This window comes from Thalassophryne amazonica, chromosome 12, assembly GCF_902500255.1.
Source record: "Thalassophryne amazonica chromosome 12, fThaAma1.1, whole genome shotgun sequence".
NCBI lineage: Eukaryota > Metazoa > Chordata > Actinopteri > Batrachoidiformes > Batrachoididae > Thalassophryne > Thalassophryne amazonica.
In genome coordinates, this window is record NC_047114.1 from 19,834,035 (window position 1) to 19,857,492 (window position 23,458).

The 23,458-nt window shown below is 42.3% G+C and overlaps 1 protein-coding gene across 1 annotated transcript; it reads right to left on the minus strand.

Moving 5' to 3' along the window:
* Nucleotides 1-7,250: 7,250 nt before the first annotated feature.
* Nucleotides 7,251-19,534, minus strand: LOC117521163 (CD5 antigen-like). The gene is made up of 5 exons (XM_034182516.1): nucleotides 19,231-19,534; nucleotides 13,462-13,767; nucleotides 13,092-13,379; nucleotides 9,596-9,768; nucleotides 7,251-7,256 (listed from the first exon to the last, which is right to left on the minus strand). Exons 1-5 carry the CDS (start codon nucleotides 19,532-19,534, stop codon nucleotides 7,251-7,253), a joined length of 1,077 nt encoding a protein of 358 aa, XP_034038407.1.
* Nucleotides 19,535-23,458: the final 3,924 nt, after the last annotated feature.

Consider the following 23,458-nt stretch of genomic DNA (forward strand, 5'->3'; position numbering starts at 1 on the left):
ACGGAGGGTGTAAAGTAGAATTAGTAGTGTACTTTGTGCACTAAGAAATTCAAAAATGTAGCCAAGCAAACACGAGCTAACCAATAATGGATAAGCTCCTAACGCTCACACAGATGCAGATAAATGAATTAAAATTCACAGAAGTTACACTGAAAAACTAACATAAGTATTAAACAGGTAAAAAAGCAGCAGCTGTAAAATACACTAAACAGATAATTAACTAACAGGAGTGTAAAAAAATGAAATGAAAAAATGATGACAGGGTCAGAAATAGCTAACGCAAGCTAACCGCTAGCGAAAATGCTAGCCGCTCCTAAGATTTTACACAGGAGTAAAAATTACTTATTTATCAGCATTATCAGCATTATTATCATCATGCAGCATTATCCTGCTGCAACATGAGGTGATGTTCTTGGATGGCACAACAATGGGCCTCAGGATCTCGTCACGGTATCTCTGTGCATTCAAAATGCCATCAATAAAATGCACCTGTGTTCTTTGTCCATAACAGACGCCTGCCCATACCATAACCCCACCGCCACCATGGGCCACTTGATCCACAACATTGACATCAGAAAACCGCTCACCTACACGATGCCACACACGTTGTCTGCCATCTGCCCTGAACAGTGTGAACCAGGATTCATCTGTGAAGAGAACACCTCTCCAACGTGCCAAACGCCAGCGAATGTGAGCATTTGCCCACTCAAGTCGGTTACGACGACGAACTGGAGTCAGGTCGAGACCCCGATGAGGACGACGAGCATGCAGATGAGCTTCCCTGAGACGGTTTCTGACAGTTTGTGCAGAAATTCTTTGGTTATGCAAACCGATTGTTTCAGCAGCTGTCTGAGTGGCTGGTCTCAGACGATCTTGGAGGTGAACATGCTGGATGTGGAGGTCCTGGGCTGGTGTGGTTACACGTGGTCTGCGGTTGTGAGGCTGGTTGGATGTACTGCCAAATTCTCTGAAACGCCTTTGGAGACGGCTTATGGTAGAGAAATGAACACGAGCAACAGCTCTGGTTGACATTCCTACTGTCAGCATGCCAACTGCACGCTCCCTCAAATCTTGCGACATCTGTGGCACTGTGCTGTGTGATAAAACTGCACCTTTCAGAGTGGCCTTTTATTGTGGGCAGTCTAAGGCACACCTCTGCAAAAATCATGGTGTCTAATCAGCATCTTGATATGGCACACCTGTGAGGTGGGATGGATTATCTCAGCAAAGGAGAAGTGCTCACTATCACAGATTTAGACTGGTTTGTGAACAATATTTGAGGGAAATGGTGATACTGTGTATGTGGAAAAAGTTTTAGATCTTTGAGTTCATCTCATACAAAATGGGAGCAAAACCAAAAGTGTTGCATTTATATTTTTGTTGAGTGTATGTATTTCCACATGAAGACAGCAGGCACATGCATGCGCCTCACAGTGGACAGTTGTAACATCATTCATTTCCTTCAAAACACAGTAGTGTTTTCCAGCTATGACTTCCAGGTCTACAGATCTCAGCAGCAGTGGCTTTTTGTGGCCCACTTTTTTGATCAGCGCACAGCAGAGGCTTTTTATGGCCCACTTTTTCGATCAGCGCACAGAACAAAGTGTCACTCTCTGTTCCTTTGCTCTGTGATTATTTATTTTTTGTATTTGTTCTGTAATTGTGTATGTAGTTAATTGCAGTATTTATTTATTGACCTGTTCTGGCTGTGGTCTCTATGCTTTTAATTTAACGCGTTGTCTGCACAGAGCCATCATTTCCAGCTGTCAGTGAGTGGCTGGCCAGTGATCAGAGAGGCGCCTTGCCGTGCTGTGTGCGCTCAGACGTGGCTGCCTGATCCCAGTGTGATCTTCTCTGTACATAATTAGCATTTCATGCAAGTGTGTCCCCCCCACATGCCACATGTGTTGCAGAGGGATCTAGGGTGTGACACACATGCAGTCCACATGTGTTGGGGGAGGGGGACACTTGCTTGACATATGTGTTGCTTGGTAACGCACACTTGTGGGGCACTTAGACAATTTTCATAGACAGCTCGAATGTGGTCATCTGCAGTCTACTCTTGTGCCGGGAGCGTGAATAGCCCCGCCTTTTCTAAGTGTCCAGCGAGTGGTGTTGGATGTTCATGTGTGGCACCAGGAATTTGGCCAACATCTGCTATGAGGGGGGTCGAATGGGCACTCGCCGTCTTTCAGCCGCTGGTGTGCGCTAATGGTTGTGGTGCCAACTGTACGAGGTATTTGAGGTGGCTCCAATTTTTCATGAGTGGCATACGATTCCTCCATCATGTGCCAGTCAGCTTCACCTGTGTTATGTGTGAAGGGGCCTTTAAGCTGCTTTTACACATAACGACGACAGGTCACGAATGCCACAAAGTATACATTCTTGGCCGCTGATCACGAATGTCCTCAGGAACTGCTGCAACCTGTTACCACGCATTATGATTAATGGCACGTGTTGCTGGAGAATTATCAGGAACCATTAAACACGGTCAAGAGTAAGTTTCTGCGTTGTTGCGCACTGTTGCATGCTATCGCGCGTAACAGCACATCAAGTTCTGTCACCTTGTGAATGAGGCGAATTGTCTACACACACACACACACACACACACACACTCATATTCATCCAACCATCAGTTGCTGAACAATTCAGATTGCTCCAGTTTGTTTCTCAAAATCTACATCAGAAGAACTTTGTGACTGCATGCTTATTTGGTCTCTGTGCCATGAAGTGGTGCAGAGAGGAGAAGGAGACTGAGAGAGCTAGATGTGTGGCTCCACACAGCTCTTGTCTCGCTTGTTTTCTCAAATATCAGGTACATGCAGCAGGTGAAACGCCTGCAGGAGCGCGCTGATGAGCAATAGCGCGAATCTTTTAGCTGATTTGGCATCACTGTCCTTCAGCATACTGCAGCAATGAAACTGAATGCGGTGCAGCAGGGTTTAATTGTGTGCTCATCAGAGAAGAATGCTGTCACTCTCTATTAAAGATCAACACTAATCAAGACGGATCAACACGCTCAGTTGCGACCTCCACGACATGAGGCGAAACAAGGGTAGTGCGTGACATTCATGGAAGATTTTTTGACAGCCAAAAACATGCTTCACGAAAACCATGAATATCACGCCCCAACACGCACTATGAAGAAACCTATTCAGATGCATTAAGTCACATTAAGAATGTCAGGAATGTGCCAAGAATGACGCAAATATGACATTCGTAACGTGTCCTGCCTATGTGTAAATGCAGCATTAGTACAGTCACTAGGGTTGGGTATCAAGAACTGGTTCTTTTCAGGTGTCGTTAAGAAATGATTCGATCCACTGACATCAATAGCCTTTTTGCTTAACAATTCCCTTATCGGTGCTTAAGAGCAGCCTTTTTGGGGGTGTGTTTGTCGGGAAAATGATCATTTCTCTATGTTGATTGCAGACCCTGCAGTGGCTCTGTAATCAACTACTTCTGCAGTGCGACTCCGATTTGAAGCTTGAACCAATGAAGCACTGCTTTGATCCACTGCTTCATTGGTTCTTTGATTCGCTGCTCTTCAGAAGCGGCAACTCCGCTTCTTAACCCCTCTCCAAGCCATTAAAATATGTCAATCGTGTCACTTTTGTGCAGATTAAAGTCACTAACAGGGACTCTTTTCTTGTTGCAGTCAAGAAATGAGAATAGTCCTCCATTCCATTGGGCCAGCTCCAAACGCTGCGCCACTGTATGCTGAGTCGAGTTAGAGTCTGGTCAGAATTAATAACTTCAAAGCAAATCGCCACTTTAAATAAAATGACACCTCTTTCCAAATGTTGTAATACTGACAATAAACTACAATAGACTAAAACATTTTTTCCTCCCAAAATGAGACGTCCTGCATTCTTTATGAATTACATCTTGATGAGCAGCGCAGCAGCTGCAAGAGCTCAGCTGAGATGTATGGAAAGACATTCATGCCAATAATGTCTGAAAGGAAATGAGATCAAGAATCAAGGATCCACCATGCAAGGATCCGCCATGCAATGTTGATTTATGTCCAGAGTTTAAAGATCCAATGACCAATTTCATATTTATTTACTTTAAAGACTCAATAAAATGTTGTTGACATAGAAAACCTGTAAAGCCTACTTTTAGTACACAGAAAATTAACAAGAGGTATCCATAAGGGAATTGAAAAGGAATTAGCTTGATAAGCAGAATTGATAATGGTATCGATATCGATAAAATCTTATCAATACCATGCCTAACAGTCACTGTGATAAAGTCTAACTAAAGCTTAAAGTCTAAGTAAAGCAAAACTACAGTTCAGCCCCAGGTAACGTTCTCACTGTGCTTTTAAAGAAAGACAATCATTTCAACTGACTATTCATCTCAGGAAACTTGTCGCTATGTGATGGCACATAGTCGCCCCACAGACCATCAGCGTGTTTTTTTTTACTAAACTTTATTCAAAACTTACAGACTGTACTTCATATTAATTTCAGTGCTTGGAGCTGTATTCCGTCATGTAGAGAGGAATATTTAGGATACATTTATTCTATAATAAATGTAAAAAACAACAAATTTTTTTCTTTGAAAATGCCAAAGAAAAGGTTATTCAAAGGCTAAAATGGAGCCCAAAATTATGATTGGCATGTTTGGGCTTATTCTCTGCAAATAAAAGAAACATTTCTCACAATAACAACACAGCATACATTAAAAAAAAAACAAAACAGATTTGCTTAATATTTATTTCAACAACCTCCTTCATCAAGCAGAGAGGAATATTTAAAATATATTTCTTGTCAGGTTGTGTGTGCTTGGAAACTGAAAACACTGAAATTCAAACTGAAAACTGTACATTCTGCATGTTTTAGAAAAAGCAACAGAAAAATATTAAAACCTGGTGGAGTTATACCTTAAATCAAGGGAATCCTTTAATACACTAATAAGAATGCAATATGAAACAAAATAAAAGTGTAAAAAAAAACAATATTATGACTTACACGATATGTTCTCAGTTCATTTCAACAGTTATCAATACACATTAGTAGCAAACTAGTGTCAAAGGTGATGACAGATATAATAATTATTTACCAAGAAATACTGAAGACATACGAGGGCTGTCAATAAAGTAACGGTCCTTTTTATTTTTTTCAAAAACTATATGGATTTCATTCATATGTTTTTACGTCAGACATGCTTGAACCCTCGTGCGCATGCGTGAGTTTTTCCACGCCTGTCGGTGACGTCATTCGCCTGTGAGCACTCCTTGTGGGAGGAGTCGTCCAGCCCCTCGTCGGAATTCCTTTGTCTGAGAAGTTGCTGAGAGACTGGCGCTTTGTTTGATCAAAATTTTTTCTAAACCTGTGAGATACATCGAAGTGGACACGGTTCGAAAAATTAAGCTGGTTTTCAATGAAAATTTTAACGGCTGATGAGATATTTTGAGGTGATTCTGTCGCTTTAAGGACTTTTCACGGTGCGAGACGTCGCGCAGCGCTCTCAGGCAGCGTCATCAGCCTGTTCAAGCTGAAAACCTCCACATTTCAGGCTCTATTGATCCAGGACGTCGTGAGAGAACAGAGAAGTTTCAGAAGAATTCGGTTTCAGCATTTTATCCGGATATTCCACTGTTAAAGGAGATTTTTTTTAATGAAAGACGTGCGGACGGGTCCGCGCGTCGGGACGCAGCCGACGCGGTGCGGCGGCACAGGAAAAACACCTCCGTGTTGATAACCATTTGTAAAATCCAGGCGGCTTTTGATGGCTTTCAGTGGAGTGAGTATATGAGAAATTGTTTAACAGGCAGGACATGTTCCAACTTGTCCTTAAGGCTTTCAACAGAGGTGTTTTTCCTGTGGCGGAGCGTCGCGGCGGCTGCATCCCGACGCGCGGACCCGTCCGCACATCTTTCATTAAAAAAATCTCCTTTAACAGTGGAATATCCGGATAAAATGCTGAAACCGACTTCTTCTGAAACTTCTCTGTTCTCTCACGACGTCCTGGATCAATAGAGCCTGAAATGTGAAGGTTTTCAGCTTGAACAGGCTGATGACGCCGCCTGAGAGCGCTGCGCGACGTCTCGCACCGTGAAAAGTCCTTAAAGCGACAGTCTCACCTCAAAATCTCTCATCAGCCGTTAAAATTTTCACTGAAAACCAGCTTAATTTTTCGAACCGTGTCCACTTCGATGTGTCTCACAGGTTTAGAAAAAAATTTGATCAAACAACGCGCCAGTCTCTCAGCAACTTCTCAGACAAAGGAATTCCGACGAGGGGCTGGATGACTCCTCCCACAAGGAGTGCTCACAGGCGAATGACGTCACCGACAGGCGTGGAAAAACTCACGCATGCGCACGAGGGTTCAAGCATGTCTGACGTAAAAACATATGAATGAAATCCATATAGTTTTTGAAAAAAATAAAAAGGACCGTTACTTTATTGACAGACCTCGTATACTATCAATTTGACAAAATGACACACATGCAAGCAATTCCAATCACCATCAATAAGGGGACACAGGACAGCGGCAGTTGTGAGTCTGTCGTGCAGCTTAAAATGCACCCGATCCATAGAGGTGACATGAAAACATTATTCTGTGTAACAGCAGCCATTTTGTCTGTTGTCTCACGTGGAGTTTGTGCACATTTCCATAGAGATCTGTCACTTTTTGACATAGTGCTGGATTTTGAGTAGTTTACTGTCAAATTTCCTGTCAGGATTCATGGCGTGGAACGAACAGTATGCTGGACACAATATGCAGACTCAGACTCAAAGGTTGAGTATTAAAGGCTTTATATAGAAAAACAGGCACAGGTTCGGTAAACAGGTGATCAGCGTGGCAAAGGTAATCAGCAGACGTGAGGCAGAGGTAAATGTCAAAAACAAGCTGGGTTCAGAGGCAAGGAGAAACAAGGTTGTCAGAGCTGAGGCAAAATCTGAGTCCAAAAAACAAGCAAGGTTCAAAAACACAGTGAGTCCAAAATCAGAAGGCAATCAAACGAACTGGCAAAGAACAGAGAAAAATGCAAGGCTTAAATAACAGGGTGTGATTAAGGAAAGTGAAAACAGGTGTGCGAGAAAGTTCAGGAAGGAGGCAAAGCTGAGACAAGCAAGAGCAAGGGAGTTCAATAAAACAAACCCTAAGCAGACAGAAATAGAGGCATGGAAGAAAGAAACAAAGATGAAGCGAACAGGTGCAAGAGAGTGCAGAAAAGTAAACACTAAGCAGACAGAAAGAAAGTGGAAAGCAAGTCCCAGACATACTGCAAGAAAAATCTACACCTGGAAGGAGCAAAGAAACAAAATCAGGAAAACAAAGGTGAGAACTGAAAAGTAATCAACAAGAGAATTAAAGGCTGGGGCTGAAACTAAAACATAACTAATGTGGCAAAAGCATAACAAACAGAAATTACAAGCAATGACTATAGTAGTGGGCAGCACGGTGACTTAGTGGTTAGGACTGTTGCCTCACAGCGAGAAGGTCAGGGGTTCGATTCCTGTAGCCTTTCTGTGTGGAGTTTGCATGTTCTCCCCTTGTTTGTGTGGGTTTTCTCCAGGTGCTCCTGTTTCCTCCCACATCCAAAGACATGCGGGTGTCTGTTTGTGGCCCTGCGACAGACTGGTGTCCTGTCCTGGGTGTACCCTGCCTCGCACCCTATGGCTGCTGGGATAGGCTCCAGGCCACCACGACCCTTAACTGGACTAAGCGGTTGAAGAAGATGAAGATGAAGACTATAGTAGTAAAATGTTTGTCCGTCCCCCGAAGGACAGACAAACACAGGAGAGAGGAGGGGGAATGGAGGAGAGCCAAGACAAACAGGAGAACCAGAGGGAGGTCACAGGATTAACCCCCAACCCAACAAGGGAAAAGACTGGGCGGTAACACGGCTGGGCAGGGAAACACATATTACAAAAAGCGTAACCGTGCAATCCGTAAGGATCCAATGTGGAGTCAGAGCAGGACACAAGCTTCCCATCAGGGTCCAAAGCAGAGTCAGTACCAAGACTGGGCGAGCCAATAGGGTCCCCAGAGGAGAGAAAGCTGAGGTTAGGTAACAGCTACATGACCGAACAAAACTGACCAAAGGTACAGAGGGTTGATCCTTACGACCATAAAGCATCACAGGTGAACCAGGAGGTCAAACAGGAGGATGACAGAGCCTAGCAGCAGTCATGTGGTCCGCCATGAGACCCACAGGGGTCTGTTGCTGGGGCCAGAAGACAACCGAGCAGTCAGGAGGATCTGAGGTTGAGTCAGGAGGACGGCCAGGTGGTCTATCACCATGCATGGGAATGTTCAGAGGTCGGCTGTGAAATTCAGCAAGATGTTTGAGCAAGTCAGGGGCCCGGCCAAGAGGACCTCTGGGAATTGTAACAGGGGGTCTAAGGTCAGACTGTCTCAGGTGGCAGGGAGAAAAAGACAAAATAAACTGAACCAAAGCACAGAATGAGGAGAGGACTTGCTTGAGAACAGAACTAACACAGTAGGGAAATAGCTGAAATAAAAAAAAAATCACTTGACAAAACCCAGAGACACTTAGACCTCATAATAACAGAACACAAAATGCAAGAAAACCAATGACATAATTTGTACCGGAGGCAACCAACTGCATTATAACCCATTAGCTAGAGAAATGGCCTGGTGCGTTAACTCATTTCACAAAGGACATAAAAAATAAAAAAATCCAACAAAACGAAATACTGTGAGTACCATGGCAAACAAAAGGACGAGCAAATGAACTAAATGGGTTGCATAATAATTTACCAAGAGGATGCAAAAGGAATAAAAACAAATCCAGGGGCCAAAAAGTATAAATTGAGTGATGACAGGAGAAAACAAATCGCTTAACAACAGAACAAAAAATTAAGAAACCAATAAAATGAGACATGGCAGCAGCTGTTGACAATTAACAACCATGAAAAACAGCTGTGAGGGGAAAAAAAAACACCTAACAGAAAGACACATAAACTCAACAAACCAATAACGCATATTCTGAGGCTGATCAAAAACAAACAACTTAATACAGGACTTAGGAGGTAAATTAATCAACTGATGAGGTGAAGTGCAAAATCCTTTTAACCAATTATACCACCCCTGAGGGGGTCAAAAAAACAAAGTAAACTGGAAACACAGAATACAGGTGGTGGTAAAAAAAATATTGTGGTGCAAAGGTTAAATGGAGGCTTGTCCGCCAAGAATGCCTCCGGGAGGGGTGCTTCACTGAGAAGTGGGATGTGGAGGTTCTTCCTGATGGCTCTAACGGTGATTCAGGAGACAGGTGGGCGTGTCTTGGGCTGGCGAATTTCCGGGGTGGAAGAACAGTGAGGTGAGATGGCTGCATCAGAGTAATCACGCATGGGGTGTCAAGGCAGGACTCATAAATATCTGATTCAAATAAATTATCCATGGGGTCTTTAATGCATGGTTGGATTTGACCTTGCTTGAACAAGGCTTTAATATTCACAAGTTCAGGAAAGGCAGTGACCAAATTAGGCTTGGCTTGCAAGATCTGATCGAGGGCAGAAAAAATTTGCTGTCTGTGCTGCCATCCAGGATTGTCCAAAAATGAAAAAAACAAGTCCTGAATCTTAAACAGAATAGTGGCAGTGTCCTGGAGCACCTGCTTCCCCATCTCGGATGTAGAGTCGTCTTCCTCCTCATCATAATCATCATCATCTATGTCAGTCCAATCAGACTCACTGTCAGAGTTAGGTGGGGGAGGTGGCAGGTGTTTCTCGGGCTGCCATATCCAGACTGGAAGGCTCCCATCAGCAAACAGATTGTCCAGGTCATCTAACTCAGGGAATAAGTCACACAGCCCATGGTTTGCTTGTACAAGATTTCAGGCTTGGTCCAAAAAAAAAATCAAATTTCTTCTTAGGAGTGTAGCAGGAATGGAAACAATTTTAAAAAAAGTTGATCTTGGAAAAAATGCATTTCATAGTGGGAAGGTCCAGGCTCTGAGCAGCCAGATTTGAGTCCGCAGTGTCCATGTATTGCCAGTTCGTTCTGTCAGGATTCATGGCGTGGAACGAACAGTATGCTGGACACAATATGGAGACTCAGACTCAGGAGGTTGAGTATTAAAGGCTTTATATACAACCCCAATTCCAATGAAGATGGAACGTTGTGTGAAATGTAAATAAAAACAGAATACGATTTGCAAATCCTCTTCAACCTATATTTCAATTGAATACACCACAAAGACAAGATATTTAATGTTCAAACTGATAAACTTTATTGTTTTTGTGCAAATATTTGCTCATTTTGAAATGGATGCCTGCAACACTCGTGTCACTCTGGACATGTGTCAGTGGACAATCGGCTGTTGCCGCGGTGACAACTCCATGGTCACTGCGTGCCTGACGGGTGATAATGGGGTGCTTTGTGAGGTACTTTTCCATGGCCTGTGTGGTATTTGTGTGTCTTCCGGTCTTGGCGACTCTTCTGCGGAAATCAGGTGCAGTTTCATACTTCACGCCGATCATTGTTATCATGGCGGTTTGTGAGAGGATACCGAGAGGACCTTGTAAGGTCCTGGCAGCAACTGAGCGTCACTTTGGTGTCATGCAGTGATCAAAGTGATTTCATGACTGCACAAGGACCACTGGACAGACCCCGTCCCTGTGTAAAGGGCATCTAACTTGTGATGGCACTTGACTCTGAATAGCATGTTCATGTTTGAGCCGAGCTACTCAAACATGGAAAAACAACAAAATACCAAATTCCTACTGGTAACAGTTTCATCTGGGTTGTATACTTTTCTTAAAATCTAATTTAAATACACTTCAGTGTATGACACACAATACACATAAAAAAAACTCGTAATAGACAACAACCCACACATTCCAACACACACACACACACACACACACAATTCATTTTGAGAAGTTCAAGTAATACGAGGTCTGTCAATAAAGTATAGGTCCTTTTTATTTTTTTCAAAAACTATATGGATTTCATTCATATGTTTTTACGTCAGACATGCTTGAACCCTCGTGCGCATGCGTGAGTTTTTCCACGCCTGTCGGTGACGTCATTCGCCTGTGAGCACTCCTTGTGGGAGGAGTCGTCCAGCCCCTCGTCGGAATTCCTTTGTCTGAGAAGTTGCTGAGAGACTGGCGCTTTGTTTGATCAAAATTTTTTCTAAACCTGTGAGACACATCGAAGTGGACACGGTTAGAAAATTAAGCTGGTTTTCAGTGAAAATTTTAACGGCTGATGAGAGATTTTGAGGTGATACTGTCGCTTTAAGGACTTCCCACGGTGCGAGACGTCGTGCAGCGCTCTCAGGCGCCGTCGTCAGCCTGTTTCAAGCTGAAAACCTCCACATTTCAGGCTCTATTGATCCAGGATGTCATGAGAGAACAGAGAGGTTTCAGAAGAAGTCGGTTTCAGCATTTTATCCGGATATTCCACTGTTAAAGGAGATTTTTTTAATGAAAGACGTGCGGACGGATTGCAGCGTCGGCTCGCAGCCGCTGCGACGCTCCGCCACAGGAAAAACACCTCTGTTGGAAGCCTTAAGGACAAGTTGGAACATGTCCAGCTGTTAAACAATTTCTCATATACTCACTCTACTGAAAGCCATCAAAAGCCGCCTGGATTTTACAAATGGTTATCAACACGGAGGTGTTTTTCCTGTGCCGCCACACCGCGCTGGCTGCATCCCGACGCGCGGACCCGTCCGCACTTCTTTCATTAAAAAAATCTCCTTTAACAGTGGAATATCCTTATAAAATGCTGAAACTGACTTCTTCTGAAACCTCCTTAAAGCGACAGTATCACCTCAAAATCTCTCATCAGCCGTTAAAATTTTCACTGAAAACCAGCTTAATTTTTCGAACCATGTCCACTTCGATGTGTCTCACAGGTTTAGAAAAAATTTTGATCAAACAAAGTGCCAGTCTCTCAGCAACTTCTCAGACAAAGGAATTCCGACGAGGGGCTGGACGACTCCTCCCACAAGGAGTGCTCACAGGCGAATGACGTCACCGACAGGCGTGGAAAAACTCATGCACGAGGGTTCAAGCATGTCTGACGTAAAAACATATGAATGAAATCCATATAGTTTTTGAAAAAAATAAAAAGGACCTATACTTTATTGACAGCCCTCGTATTTTGGGTTCTTCACTTTTTTGATTTTGAAGTTTGAGTTATTGTGGTTAAATATAAAGCAAAGTCTGTAATTTTACATATATAAGAGGGGGGGTAGTTTTATGGATATAATATTTTGTTTGAATGGTGATCAGATTGATTATCTAAATTTCATCAGAAGTGAAGTCAGCTTGAGTGAAAATAAGAAAAACAGTCATTTTAAATGAAATGTCTTTACCCCAATTTCAAGAAAAAATTCTCTGTAAATGGAAAAAAATGGAGTGGAATGAAAACAGTTTACAAGCTCATGGTCAATAATGTCCCCCTCACAATTACAAAATGTGCATCTTTTGCTTACATTAAGAAGAGACAAACTTACACTGAGAATGTGCACAATTTGGAACAATGTTTCATTGATTCTGCGTGTAATTATATATTTATGAGAATTAAGAAAAAGGCTTTCTTTTGGTTTATGTTTAAGCCATCACTAAACACGAGTTTCAAAACAAAATGAGGAATGTTATGCACAACCGGTGCGTAATAAATAAATAAATGTAGACGTGTGTCACATGATCAATTGGCCAAAAATTTCATTTTCAGCACAATCCAGATAAAGATTCAGGTTTAGTGAAAAATTTCTGCAAGTTCATGGATGTATGTGTTCTGTTGATAAACATGTTTAGATGTTTTAATTTTTTTATCTTTTGATGTCAATTATCTCTCGTGCAGGATCTTTATATTTAATTAATTTATGTAATTTCATAAACATGAAGACAAACAAGTTGTAGATGACTGAGATGAAGTTGGACAGATGCACTGATCAATAACATTTTAAGCAAAAAGGAAGTGATGTTTCTCTGTGTTCCTGCACATCCTGTTAGTTTGACTGAAACTGCTGTTGTTACTTTGGAGCTGAGGTGGAATTTATCTGAAATGAGCCTGTTGTCTCAGAAAAACCTCACACAGGGACAAAAGACCCTGAATGAAGCTCTCATTTATGATGTCACTGATGGACTTACCTGAACAGATGATCTGAAATATGCCGGAAGAAGAAAATGAAGATTTCACACATTCCCTCAGTGCAGATCCAGACTGAACACACTCATATGTGATCTCCCACACAGGTCTGTGTGAGGAAACATTTCTCTTTTCTGTGTAAACAGCAGAGCCACAGTCCAGATCTCGACACACCACATCTGCTGTCTCCAGGGTCCAGGAATAGTCCTCCACTGGTCTCCAGTCTTCCTGGACTTTCACCTCCAGTGTACCAGCACATCCACTCGCTCCTCCCACCAACCTGACAGGCTCTGAACACAGACAGAGTCGTCAGTAAAAGAAGTAAAGTTAGTTTGATTAGAAACTGAAGCAAAGCTGCAGCTCCTCTTCTACCTGAGCAGGTGAGTCCAACAGCTTTACCAGGTGAGCAGGAGTTTCTGTCTGAACCTGAGCATCCACAGGCCAAAAGACCAGACTCATTTCCTCTACAGTGGAACACTTTGGTCCACTTTGGAGGCTCTATTTCTTCATAGAGCGCCCCCTGGACGACTGAAGGAGGTCCACAGCCCAGCTCCCTGCAGACCACCTGTGCATCCTGCTGGTCAAAGTCATCTTCACACACTGAGGACCAGGACTGGTTCAACTTCACCTGCAGTCTGCCTGAACACAGACTGGACCCATGAACCAGTCTGACAGATTCTGGACACACAGAGACACAGAAGTAGTTCCACATCAACATCTTTATTTACAAAAACAGAATCGACTTTGTTACTGAGAATCTGGAGTTTATGTGAGTTGTGTCATTTCTTAAATTTGTTTTATTGCACTTCATTCACTGAATCAAATGTGGACTTTAATTCTTCTACTTTTCTACAGTGAGCTGTTGTTATTCATAATACAGCTTCAGGATGGAAAGGAACAGAAAAGGACTCCATGAAAATGTGAAAATTCAGCAAGAGATTTGAATTGTCTTAAAATCTTTCTCTGTTTGGTTCCTCCATGAAGCTGGAACTGGAGGTGTGTTAACCTCCAAAATGTGAATCTGCTGCAAATCGTGAATTATCCGCAAACGGTTCAGTGCAAAACGTGAATACTGAAAAAATATCTCTCAAAACGTGAACGTGGGTCTCACAAAATGTGAATATCATTCATAATATGTTTCTTCAGTTTTAGAATAAAGTAAGTATTAAGTCTAGTGGTTAAGGTGTTGGGCTTGAGTCCAGAAGATCATGGGTTCAAATCCCCACCTGACTGGAAAATCACTAAGGGCCCTTGGGCAAGGCCTTTAATCCTCTATTGCTTCCGGTGTGTAGTGAGCGCCTTGTATGGCAGCACCCTGACATCGGGGTGAATGTGAGGCATAATTGTAAAGCGCTTTGAGCTTCTGATGCAGATGGAAAAGCGCTATATAAATGCAGTCCATTTACCATTTAAGTAAGTATTAAGTAGTTTAAGTAAGTTTACGGATCAAATGCTGCAGTAAATCTTGTTTGCAAACCCTACCACCGCAAAAATGATTTTTTTTTTCTTTTTATTTATGGCACAGGTCACAACAGCCGGCGAGGTGGGGGAGGTGAGCCGAGCTTCTGGTGTCAAGCGTCCGGTCCCGCTGGGTGTGTCCTGCTCCGGGGACAGTGTCAGGTGAGGAGTTTGATTGGGACGGTCCACCTGTCATACTTACAATGTTGAATGTTAGTTTTGTATCATTAAATGAAGTCATAAAATGAGCACTAAAATTCACAGATTCACTACAATTCAATTTTTGCACATTTTTCCAAACTGAGTGATGTTATATAAGCAGCAGGACCCCACTGATGTGTGCAGTGAATTTGGTGACACCACACCTGAATTTATTGAATATTTTTCTGGCGTCTTGTTTATGCACTTTGTCAACGGTCCCTACGCTTCCGTTTCATTTCTCCGCTGCCTGCTCGGTCAGATTAATGTTGTTTTTCCAGCTCAGAGGATGGCTCATATGGATAAAAATAAGGTTGTAGCTCATTGTCTACCTTCTTGAGGTTAGAAACTCATGTTTGTTTTTCTACAATGTTTCTCTTAAGATTATTGAGCCGTTTACTGGAGGGGGAGGTTTCTCTCCTCCCTGAGTTTGACATCTTTGTTACAATTTGACAGGTGGATCATCTTAGGCAAACTCCTCACCTGACACTGTCCCTGGAGCGGGACACACCCAGCAGGGCCGGGCGCTTGACACCAGAAGCAACAGCTGCTCGGATCACCCACCTCACCGGCTGTGGTGACCCCCAACAAAAATAAATAAAAAAGTAATAATAATTTTGTATGCACCATTTGTCCAAATACAGCCATAGAATCCTATAATGCTGCGTTCACATGTTGGCTGTCAGTGGCAGATGGTACACCAGATGTTCTGTTATTTTCAATGAGAAGTTGATGGCGATATCTAAACTTTATTGTAGATATCTGCAATTGAATTGTCAATATCTGTAATTCCAAATTCATGTATAACAAGTAATTATTTACTTGTCATATTTCAAGTTCAGTGTATCTTTATGTCCCTTCAATTCAACAGATCAACATTGTCTTTTATAGATATCTTAAATTAGGTTTCAGACCGAATAATACATCTTGAACTTGATGTATGACTAGTCAGAATAACAATGTAGATATCTTATGTCCACATTTGATTCTACCTTGTCAAAATGTAATTACAGATATTGGGAATTAAAGATTTGACTTGGAAAAATCCCATCATAGATATCTGTTGTGTCAGAATCAATGCTACAGCAAGTACAAGCAAGCGGCTTATGAGTCCTCCATCCTGCCAAAACCTTTGGCTTTAAGACAGCAGTGTTTAGATTTCAACATCAAGTCAGTCCTATCAGTAATGCCTGATGATACAGAGGGGTGACACTCAAAAAACTTTTTCACGTTTAAACAAGTTTTTAAATTTTGTTGACAGGCCTAGTAAAACATGAATCATGATTAATACATTTTGCCACGTTTATTCCTGAATGTTATGGTCATTTTTGGTGCACATTTTATAGAAATGCTCAGCAAATGGGACTTCTACTTACTTGTCAGCTCTCACTCGGTGCAGCAGTTGCAGGGGGAAAATAACGACTTCCCCTTTATCACTGGTGGTAAAACACATTACCTAAACCAATCAAAGTCACCAACCCCATGTGGGTTGACATGCAAAAGGGCAAATAAGTGCATCTTAAGTCTGGACTTGAAAGTCTCTACAGCATCTGACTGTTTTATTGAGGCAGGGAGATCATTCCACAGAACAGAGGCACAATAAGAGAAAGCTCTATGACCTGCAGACTTTTTATTCACTCCAGGGACACAAAGTAGTTCTGCACCCTGAGAATGCAGATCCCAGGCCGGTACGTAGGGTTTAAATAGGTCAGCTAAGTAGGGAGCTGCTAGCCCATGAATAATTTTATAGGTTAGTCACAGAACTTAAAAATCTGATCTCACAGAGACAGAAAACCAGTGAAGAGATGCCAAAATGGGTGAAATGCAGCCAAACTTCTTCTGCTTCCTGTCAAAAGTCTGGCAGCAGCATTTTGAACCAATTGGACAGCAGCAGCATTTTGAACCAGTGACGGCAGGGCTGATGGGGGACTGTGCGGTCTGCGACACCATCTGGTCAGTGCAAGTGGTGTTACTCCAATAAGAGTAGATTTTACACTGTGTTGAGTTGATTTAGCTCTGTGATAGAGAATATTCCACTCTATTTGGACTGGGATCAAATGCTATATCAGCAGAGTAAATTTTACTCAACAAAATTTCCTGTGTTGACGTTACGAGTTTCCTCACCATGCCTCGTGATATACTATCAAATTCTGTAAATCTAGGTAATACCTCAGTGATGGAACCCACCTCAATAGCAGGGTGTAGTGGCTGGGTTAAGGGATGCTGTTTAAGCTATGTTTAACCTAATTTTTTAGCTCACTCAGGAAGCTTTCAGCCACTCCCTGGGTTCTCATTGCTCAAGGGAAAATGAAGTGATTTGCGAATAATTTCAGCACTACAGGAATGAAGCGATCGGTATAGAAGTTTTCCATCTGCTGCTCATAGTGGGTCGTATAAAAGTATTCGGATGGCTCTTCCAAACACCCATGTTCCTTTTGACTCGTGTGGTCCACCTGACAACCGTAACAGAGCTTGCTGTGGTATTCCTTCATGAGCGTTGAAAGCAGGCGAGCCACTGCAACTTTAGCTATTTTAAGGAATTCATCAGACATCAAACCATCCACATGATCTCCCATGACCGGTGTGACATACGTTGCTTCTTGTATCAACTGCACCAACCTTATGCGTAGCATGGATGGGCCTGGGCCCATCCATGCCCATCACAGACTCCAGGCCCATCACAGACTCCAGGCCCATGGGTCAGCCAGGTCCGCCCCATCCAATGAAAAGGCTGAGTCGACACTCAACAGTCACCTGTTGTTGCCTCATTGTATTCCTATGATATGGTATTGCATTAGCACTGAGCGACAATTAATAAATTTTGTCAAAAAAATCTGGTTCATCTTCTGTGATTTTTATTAATTCATTTTCAGAGTACAGTGGTCCCTCGCTATAACGCGGTTCACCTTTCGCGGCCTTGCAGTTTCACTGATTTTTTTAGTGCAATTTTGCATGCTTTATTATTTTTTTTAACGGCGCATTGTGTTCTGCATCCAGATCAGGCGGGCCGGTCGCGGCACCGGTCGGCATCACCGTGATTGCTCTCACTGCCTCCGATGCGCTTTCTGCGGGCTTGGTAAACGCAGCAGCGGGCCACCTCCTCCTGTCTGCTGTGCGGAATTGCACCAAATCTGGCAACAGGTCCAGAGACTACGCTCGCTGTTTTGATGCGGATGTTGACCGCAGCTGCAGAGCTCCGTGGCCACAGAGAGAGGACTTGGATTCCTTGCGGGTCCCGCATCCGTACCTCCGGAGGCAGTGAGCGAAGGGAGAGCACGCGCATTGTGTTCTGCGTGTGTCTGTTTATAATCTTCTTGCCCAGAAGAAAAAAGAGAGTGTTTACACAAGAGAGAAAAGTGAGAAAATGTTAATGCCTTAAAACATCTATAATAATTGCAAAGAATAGCGCTGACTACTTCGCGGATTTCGCTTATCGCGGGTTATTTTTAGAACGTAACTCCCGCGATAAAAGAGGGAGCACATTTTTCCTCAAATAAATAGTCTTCTGCAGGCCCTCATCACAATGCCAATAACAACATGCACTGTCAAACGGCCGTTTTCTACTGTTAATTGGGTAAAAACATCCACCAGAACATCCATGTTGACTCACAGACTGAATGCACTCTCCGTGCTTTCCCTTGAAAGAGAACTGACTGAATCGTTGGACTATGATGACGTGATAAGATAAGAGAGTTCAACAAAAAACCCTGTCGTCTCCTGCTGTAGCATTAAAATGATTTATCAAATGTAAGTGTGAGACCATTAATTACTTTTTTCTTCTAAATAGGCCTAATTGTTAATATTATATTGCAACTGCCATGAATCATGTTGGTGTCTGTTCTGATGGTTTTTAAATTTGGCCGCTGAGCCATGGTATCCATTGTTTATCAATTTCATTATTTGGCCGCCGAGCCAACCTGTTTTCATGTTGCGGATATATTTTGAATTTTTATTTTAAAGGACTTTACATAACTAAGCGCTGCGTTGCTGCTTGCATTGTCCATGGGGTGCTTGTGTCTGACACTTTGCGTCTGAGTAACTGTGCACACAGCGTCTGTGCAGTTGGCTGAGATGTGTTCATCATTAAACTTGGAATTTATTTTTGAAACAATGCCTTATTTAAATACCTATTGACGTTTTGGGTTTAGGCTGAGCCAAGTAGGCTACCAGACTTGCACTGAATGTGTGTGTGTGTGTGTGTGTGTGGTGCAGCAATGCAGCTTGCATTATCCATGAAGAGTACTTGTGTCTGATGTGTCGCGTCTGTGTGCTCACTTTGCCAGTGCTGTAGGCTAAGTGATAACATTGCTTGCGATGTCCAAACAAGGCATACTTTTTCAAACGGTGTATTATAATACCTACACCTTACCTACAACCCCAAAGGTTGGGCCCGTCTGATTTTTTCTGGGCCCACCCATTTTATGATTTCTGCCTACGCCCCTGGCGCTGACAGGTGACCATCTGGTACAGGGCTCTTTTACTCACCCTCCAGCATTACAGAAGGCTGAAATTCTTCTACGACAGAGGGGAAGGCACGCTCATTGTCTTCTGGTATGGTGGTGAAATAGAGCATGGCAGGCGGTGATTCTGGTAAACTGCCTCCCCACATAAGTGCCGCGTCAGCCGGTGTAACCTCACGGTGACCCGACCATGGCTGGTCCGACGTGTTGAATAGGTCCAGCAACCTGTCTTGCTGCACCCGCAAAAACCAACAGTCATTCGTGTGCTCCTCGCTGATGATTGGGATGAGGCGGGAGGCGTCCTGGCTGAGGCGTGTACTTAAGGTCATCATGGCTGGGTGGTGGATGATTAAAAATTTGGGTGTGCTAACGTATATAAGGATGCCCATGGAGTGGGAGGAGTCACAGTTCATTTAAGAAAAAAAAGCCATCAGATTTTTTCAAACTTCAAGCATGTCTCTCCAGGCTAGTGTGTAAAAAGCGCTGTGATCCTCTCCGTGTGAACGTTTAACATTTTATATCAATGCTCAGCAGAGGCCTATACGATGGTATGGTGATTGCTGATAATGCATTCCAGCGTCATTTGACCAATCGAGCCGCTCTCAGAATTACCATGGTCAAAGGTCACTTGGTAGAGTGATCTGTTGCAGCCGGTCCATGAAATGTTAAAATGTTTTTCTCCTCACCTGGTGTGCAGTCTCCTGAGGGCTCCAGGAAGACAATGTTTTATACAACTGACATACAGGAGGACCTTTTTCAGGGCTCTCGATCCAGCACACAGCATTGCAATATTCACGGTTGTGAATAGCGCAATCACTGGCACTTCCCAGCCACCGTACCAGTGGCTTCCAGTGGATTATTTTGCTGTTGTGACACTCTTCCAAGCTTTACACGGTTGTATACATTTCTTTTATTTCTGTTTAGCACTCTTCCGGTTGTCGACTCTGAATCTTATTTAACTACAGTCCTGTTGTGAATTGCTAGCGGTTAGCATTCGCTGGCAGTTAGCTTTCGCTAGCTAGGTCGACTCACCCCCCCCCCCCCCCCCCCCACCACCACCATTACTTTTATAGCTTTTTTTTACCTGTTTAATACTTCTGTTGCTTTTTCACTGTAACTGCTGTGAATTTTAGGTCATTATTTTACTCCTGTGTAAATCTTTGGAGTGGTTAGCATTTTTGCTAGCAGTTAACTTGCATTAGCCAGTTCGACCCCCCCCCCATTTCTTTAATACTTCTGTTAGATTTTTAGTGTAACTGTTGTGAATTTTAGCTTAGTACTTTACTCTTGTGTTAATCGTAGGAGTGGTTTAGCCAGTCACAGTAGAGAGGCACCGTGATGTCTGGTCTCTCTCTGGCTGCTAATGCAACATGGCAGAATCCGCTCCAAAACAGCTGCATTTCTGTGTAAATCTAACATGTCTATCATAGATTATGTGAAAGCTACTGAAAAACACTTTGAAAATGGAAAATGCTGTTTTCACAAGCTGATAAGACATCTCGCGGACATCAGTGTGCACACACATCCTGCAGTCGAAGGTACCTTCCACGTTTTTCAGAAGCTCGTGCATGTGCACACGCAAGTCCTCCTTTAGTCTTTAGATGCCATTAAAATGTTACTGAGTTTATCCTACAACAGCAATATAAACATACAGTCGTGAATATATCAGTGATACACGGATAACACAATAAAGGGCACACACACACACACACACACATATATATATATATATATATATATATATATGTGTGTGTGTGTGTGTGTGTACGCACACTTTGCACTGGGATACCAATTAAGTAATTATTAAGAAGACAATGCTCATACGGCTGAGGGTATTTTAGGATTGTGTTTATATTTTATAATATCAAAGCTTATGAGCAGATTAGCAGCAGCATTTAATTTGCATTGTACATGGAATATTTTTGATAAAATTTAATTTTACTTCCGGGGAAACTTTTTGTCTGGGGATCAAACATTAATTTAAATTAATAATTTGCATTATTTTTGTATGATATATTTTTTTATCATGTGAATTTCCTCTGGAAATTTTCTTGTAATGTGTTTGTGTTAAAACTGTTCAGTTTTGCTTTAAAAATTGTGTTCAAATGCATTGTCGTATCTGACTATCATATTTCTATGTGATAAAAACTTAGTGTTTTGTCATGTGAATTTCCTCAGGAAATTTATTGATTCTAATGTGTTTAACTGTTCAGTTTCGCTCTTAAAAATGTGTGTTCAGCTAGTTGCATTGTATCTGCCTGTCATACTGAGTCTTCAAAAAGATTGTAGTTTTTGTTTCAAGCAGTGATTTATGTTTAAGCTTAATTTATTTTTGCTCCTAAAATTTGTAGTTGTTTGTAGATCAACAGATTAATTTTTTTTTAGGTTTCATTATTATTTCTTGAAGATTTATTCTTATTTTGTCTGAACAGTTTTTGGAGTAGTGTCGGTGGTATACCACATAAGAAATCTTTTGTAAAGTTGAAAATTTTTCATTTTATGTGCTTTTTTATTTTTGAGCAATGATGTTTAATCTTGTAAAGATGAATTCCATAATTTAATCTGTAAGTGATTTCAAAAGTTTCTGCATTATTGATTTTATATGTGAATTCCATAAATACATTGCAAGTTACTATTGAAATAAAACCTATTGAATTTTAAAACATTTATGAAGTTTGTTTTATGTCATTTTTAGTTCTCAATAGGAAAGATCACAAAAATTGTAGATATATTGAGCAAGAACATTGCACAAACATCATATGAACAAAGAATGAAAACAGGTAATGTTCACATTCGAACATTCTACAAATGTTCATTTAATGTTCTGGTTCAACTGTTCATATGATGTTTGTGAGCATTTGTGAACATTTGTATAATGTTCATTGAACATTTGCATGCAAACATTACCTGTCCTCATTCTTTGTTCATATGATGTGCATGCAGTGTTCATGCCATGTTTGTGAATGTTCTCATGCAAACATTCAATGAACATTCAAAGAATGTTCAGTTTCCGGGTGGATAGGAGGGTTTTTTAACAGCTGTGAATTTTAACTCATTTATTTACTTCTGTGTGAATCCTGTGTGAGCCTTAGGAGCGGTTAGCTTATTCATTATTGGTTAGCTCATGCTTGCTTGGCTATACTCTTGAATTTCCTAGTGTGCAAAGTACACTACACCCTCCATAAATCCTGCGTGATGTTGGAAGATAGGGTGGCTCTTTTATAGAGCTGTGTCTGTAAGTTAGAACAGCTTCTTAGCTCAGTGGAGTTAGATGTTATGGGCACTCCAGATGAGGCTAGTGTTGGGCCAGCTAGCGTGCCCATTAGCATTAGCTGTGGAGGATAGCTTTCTGACTGTGGCTAGGTGGAGGAAGCCCCGTAGGGCTCGGTGCCCGGTTGTTGTACCCCGATCACACTCGCCACTGTGAACTGTGAATTGGTTCTCCCCTTTAGATTTGCCTGATGTGAATTCTCTGAGCCCACGAGTGACTTCCACTCTTGTCTCCAGGCCGAAACATCGGACTTTAGTGATAGGGGATTCTACCACCCACAAAGTCAGGTTACAGATGCCGGCTGACATTAAATGTACTCCTGGGGCCAGAGCTCCCAACACTGCCTTCTATCTTAGGGGTGCTGACACTGCAGAAGGGAAGACAGACTAAGGAACATGACATAAGATATAGTCACATAGTTATTCATGTCGGCACCAATGATGTCAGGATGAAGCACTCAGAGGTCACAAAAAAGGACATAGAGAGGACTTCTGACCTTGCCAGAAAGATGTGTCGGCATTGCTTAATAGTGTCTGAGCCCCTCCCCTCCCGGGGTAATGATGAGGCATTTAGCAAGCTGACATCATTAAATAGGTGGCTGGTGCCATTTTTAGACAGCAAGGCTTTAGCTTTATTGATAACTGGCCTACGTTCTGGGGCCGCCGTGGCTTGCTGACGCCGGGCGGCCTCCACCCTACTGGGGAAGGCACCGCCATCTTGTCTGCGAACATAGACAGAGCACTATAGGGAGGGAAACATTAGGAATTTACAGCAGGCCACGGGGCAGGTGATTAGAGACCCTGCAAGGCTTATGATAAATATGGTTGTAGAATCAATTAGCTTAGCGGGGAAATTAGCGCAGAAAATCCACTATGGTGATAGTGCAGTTCATCTGAAAGAGAGAAAAATTCAACAAGTTGAGACTGTGGCCTGCTTCCGTAGACGTGTTTGATTAAAGGTTTTTATGGATACATATTTCTTG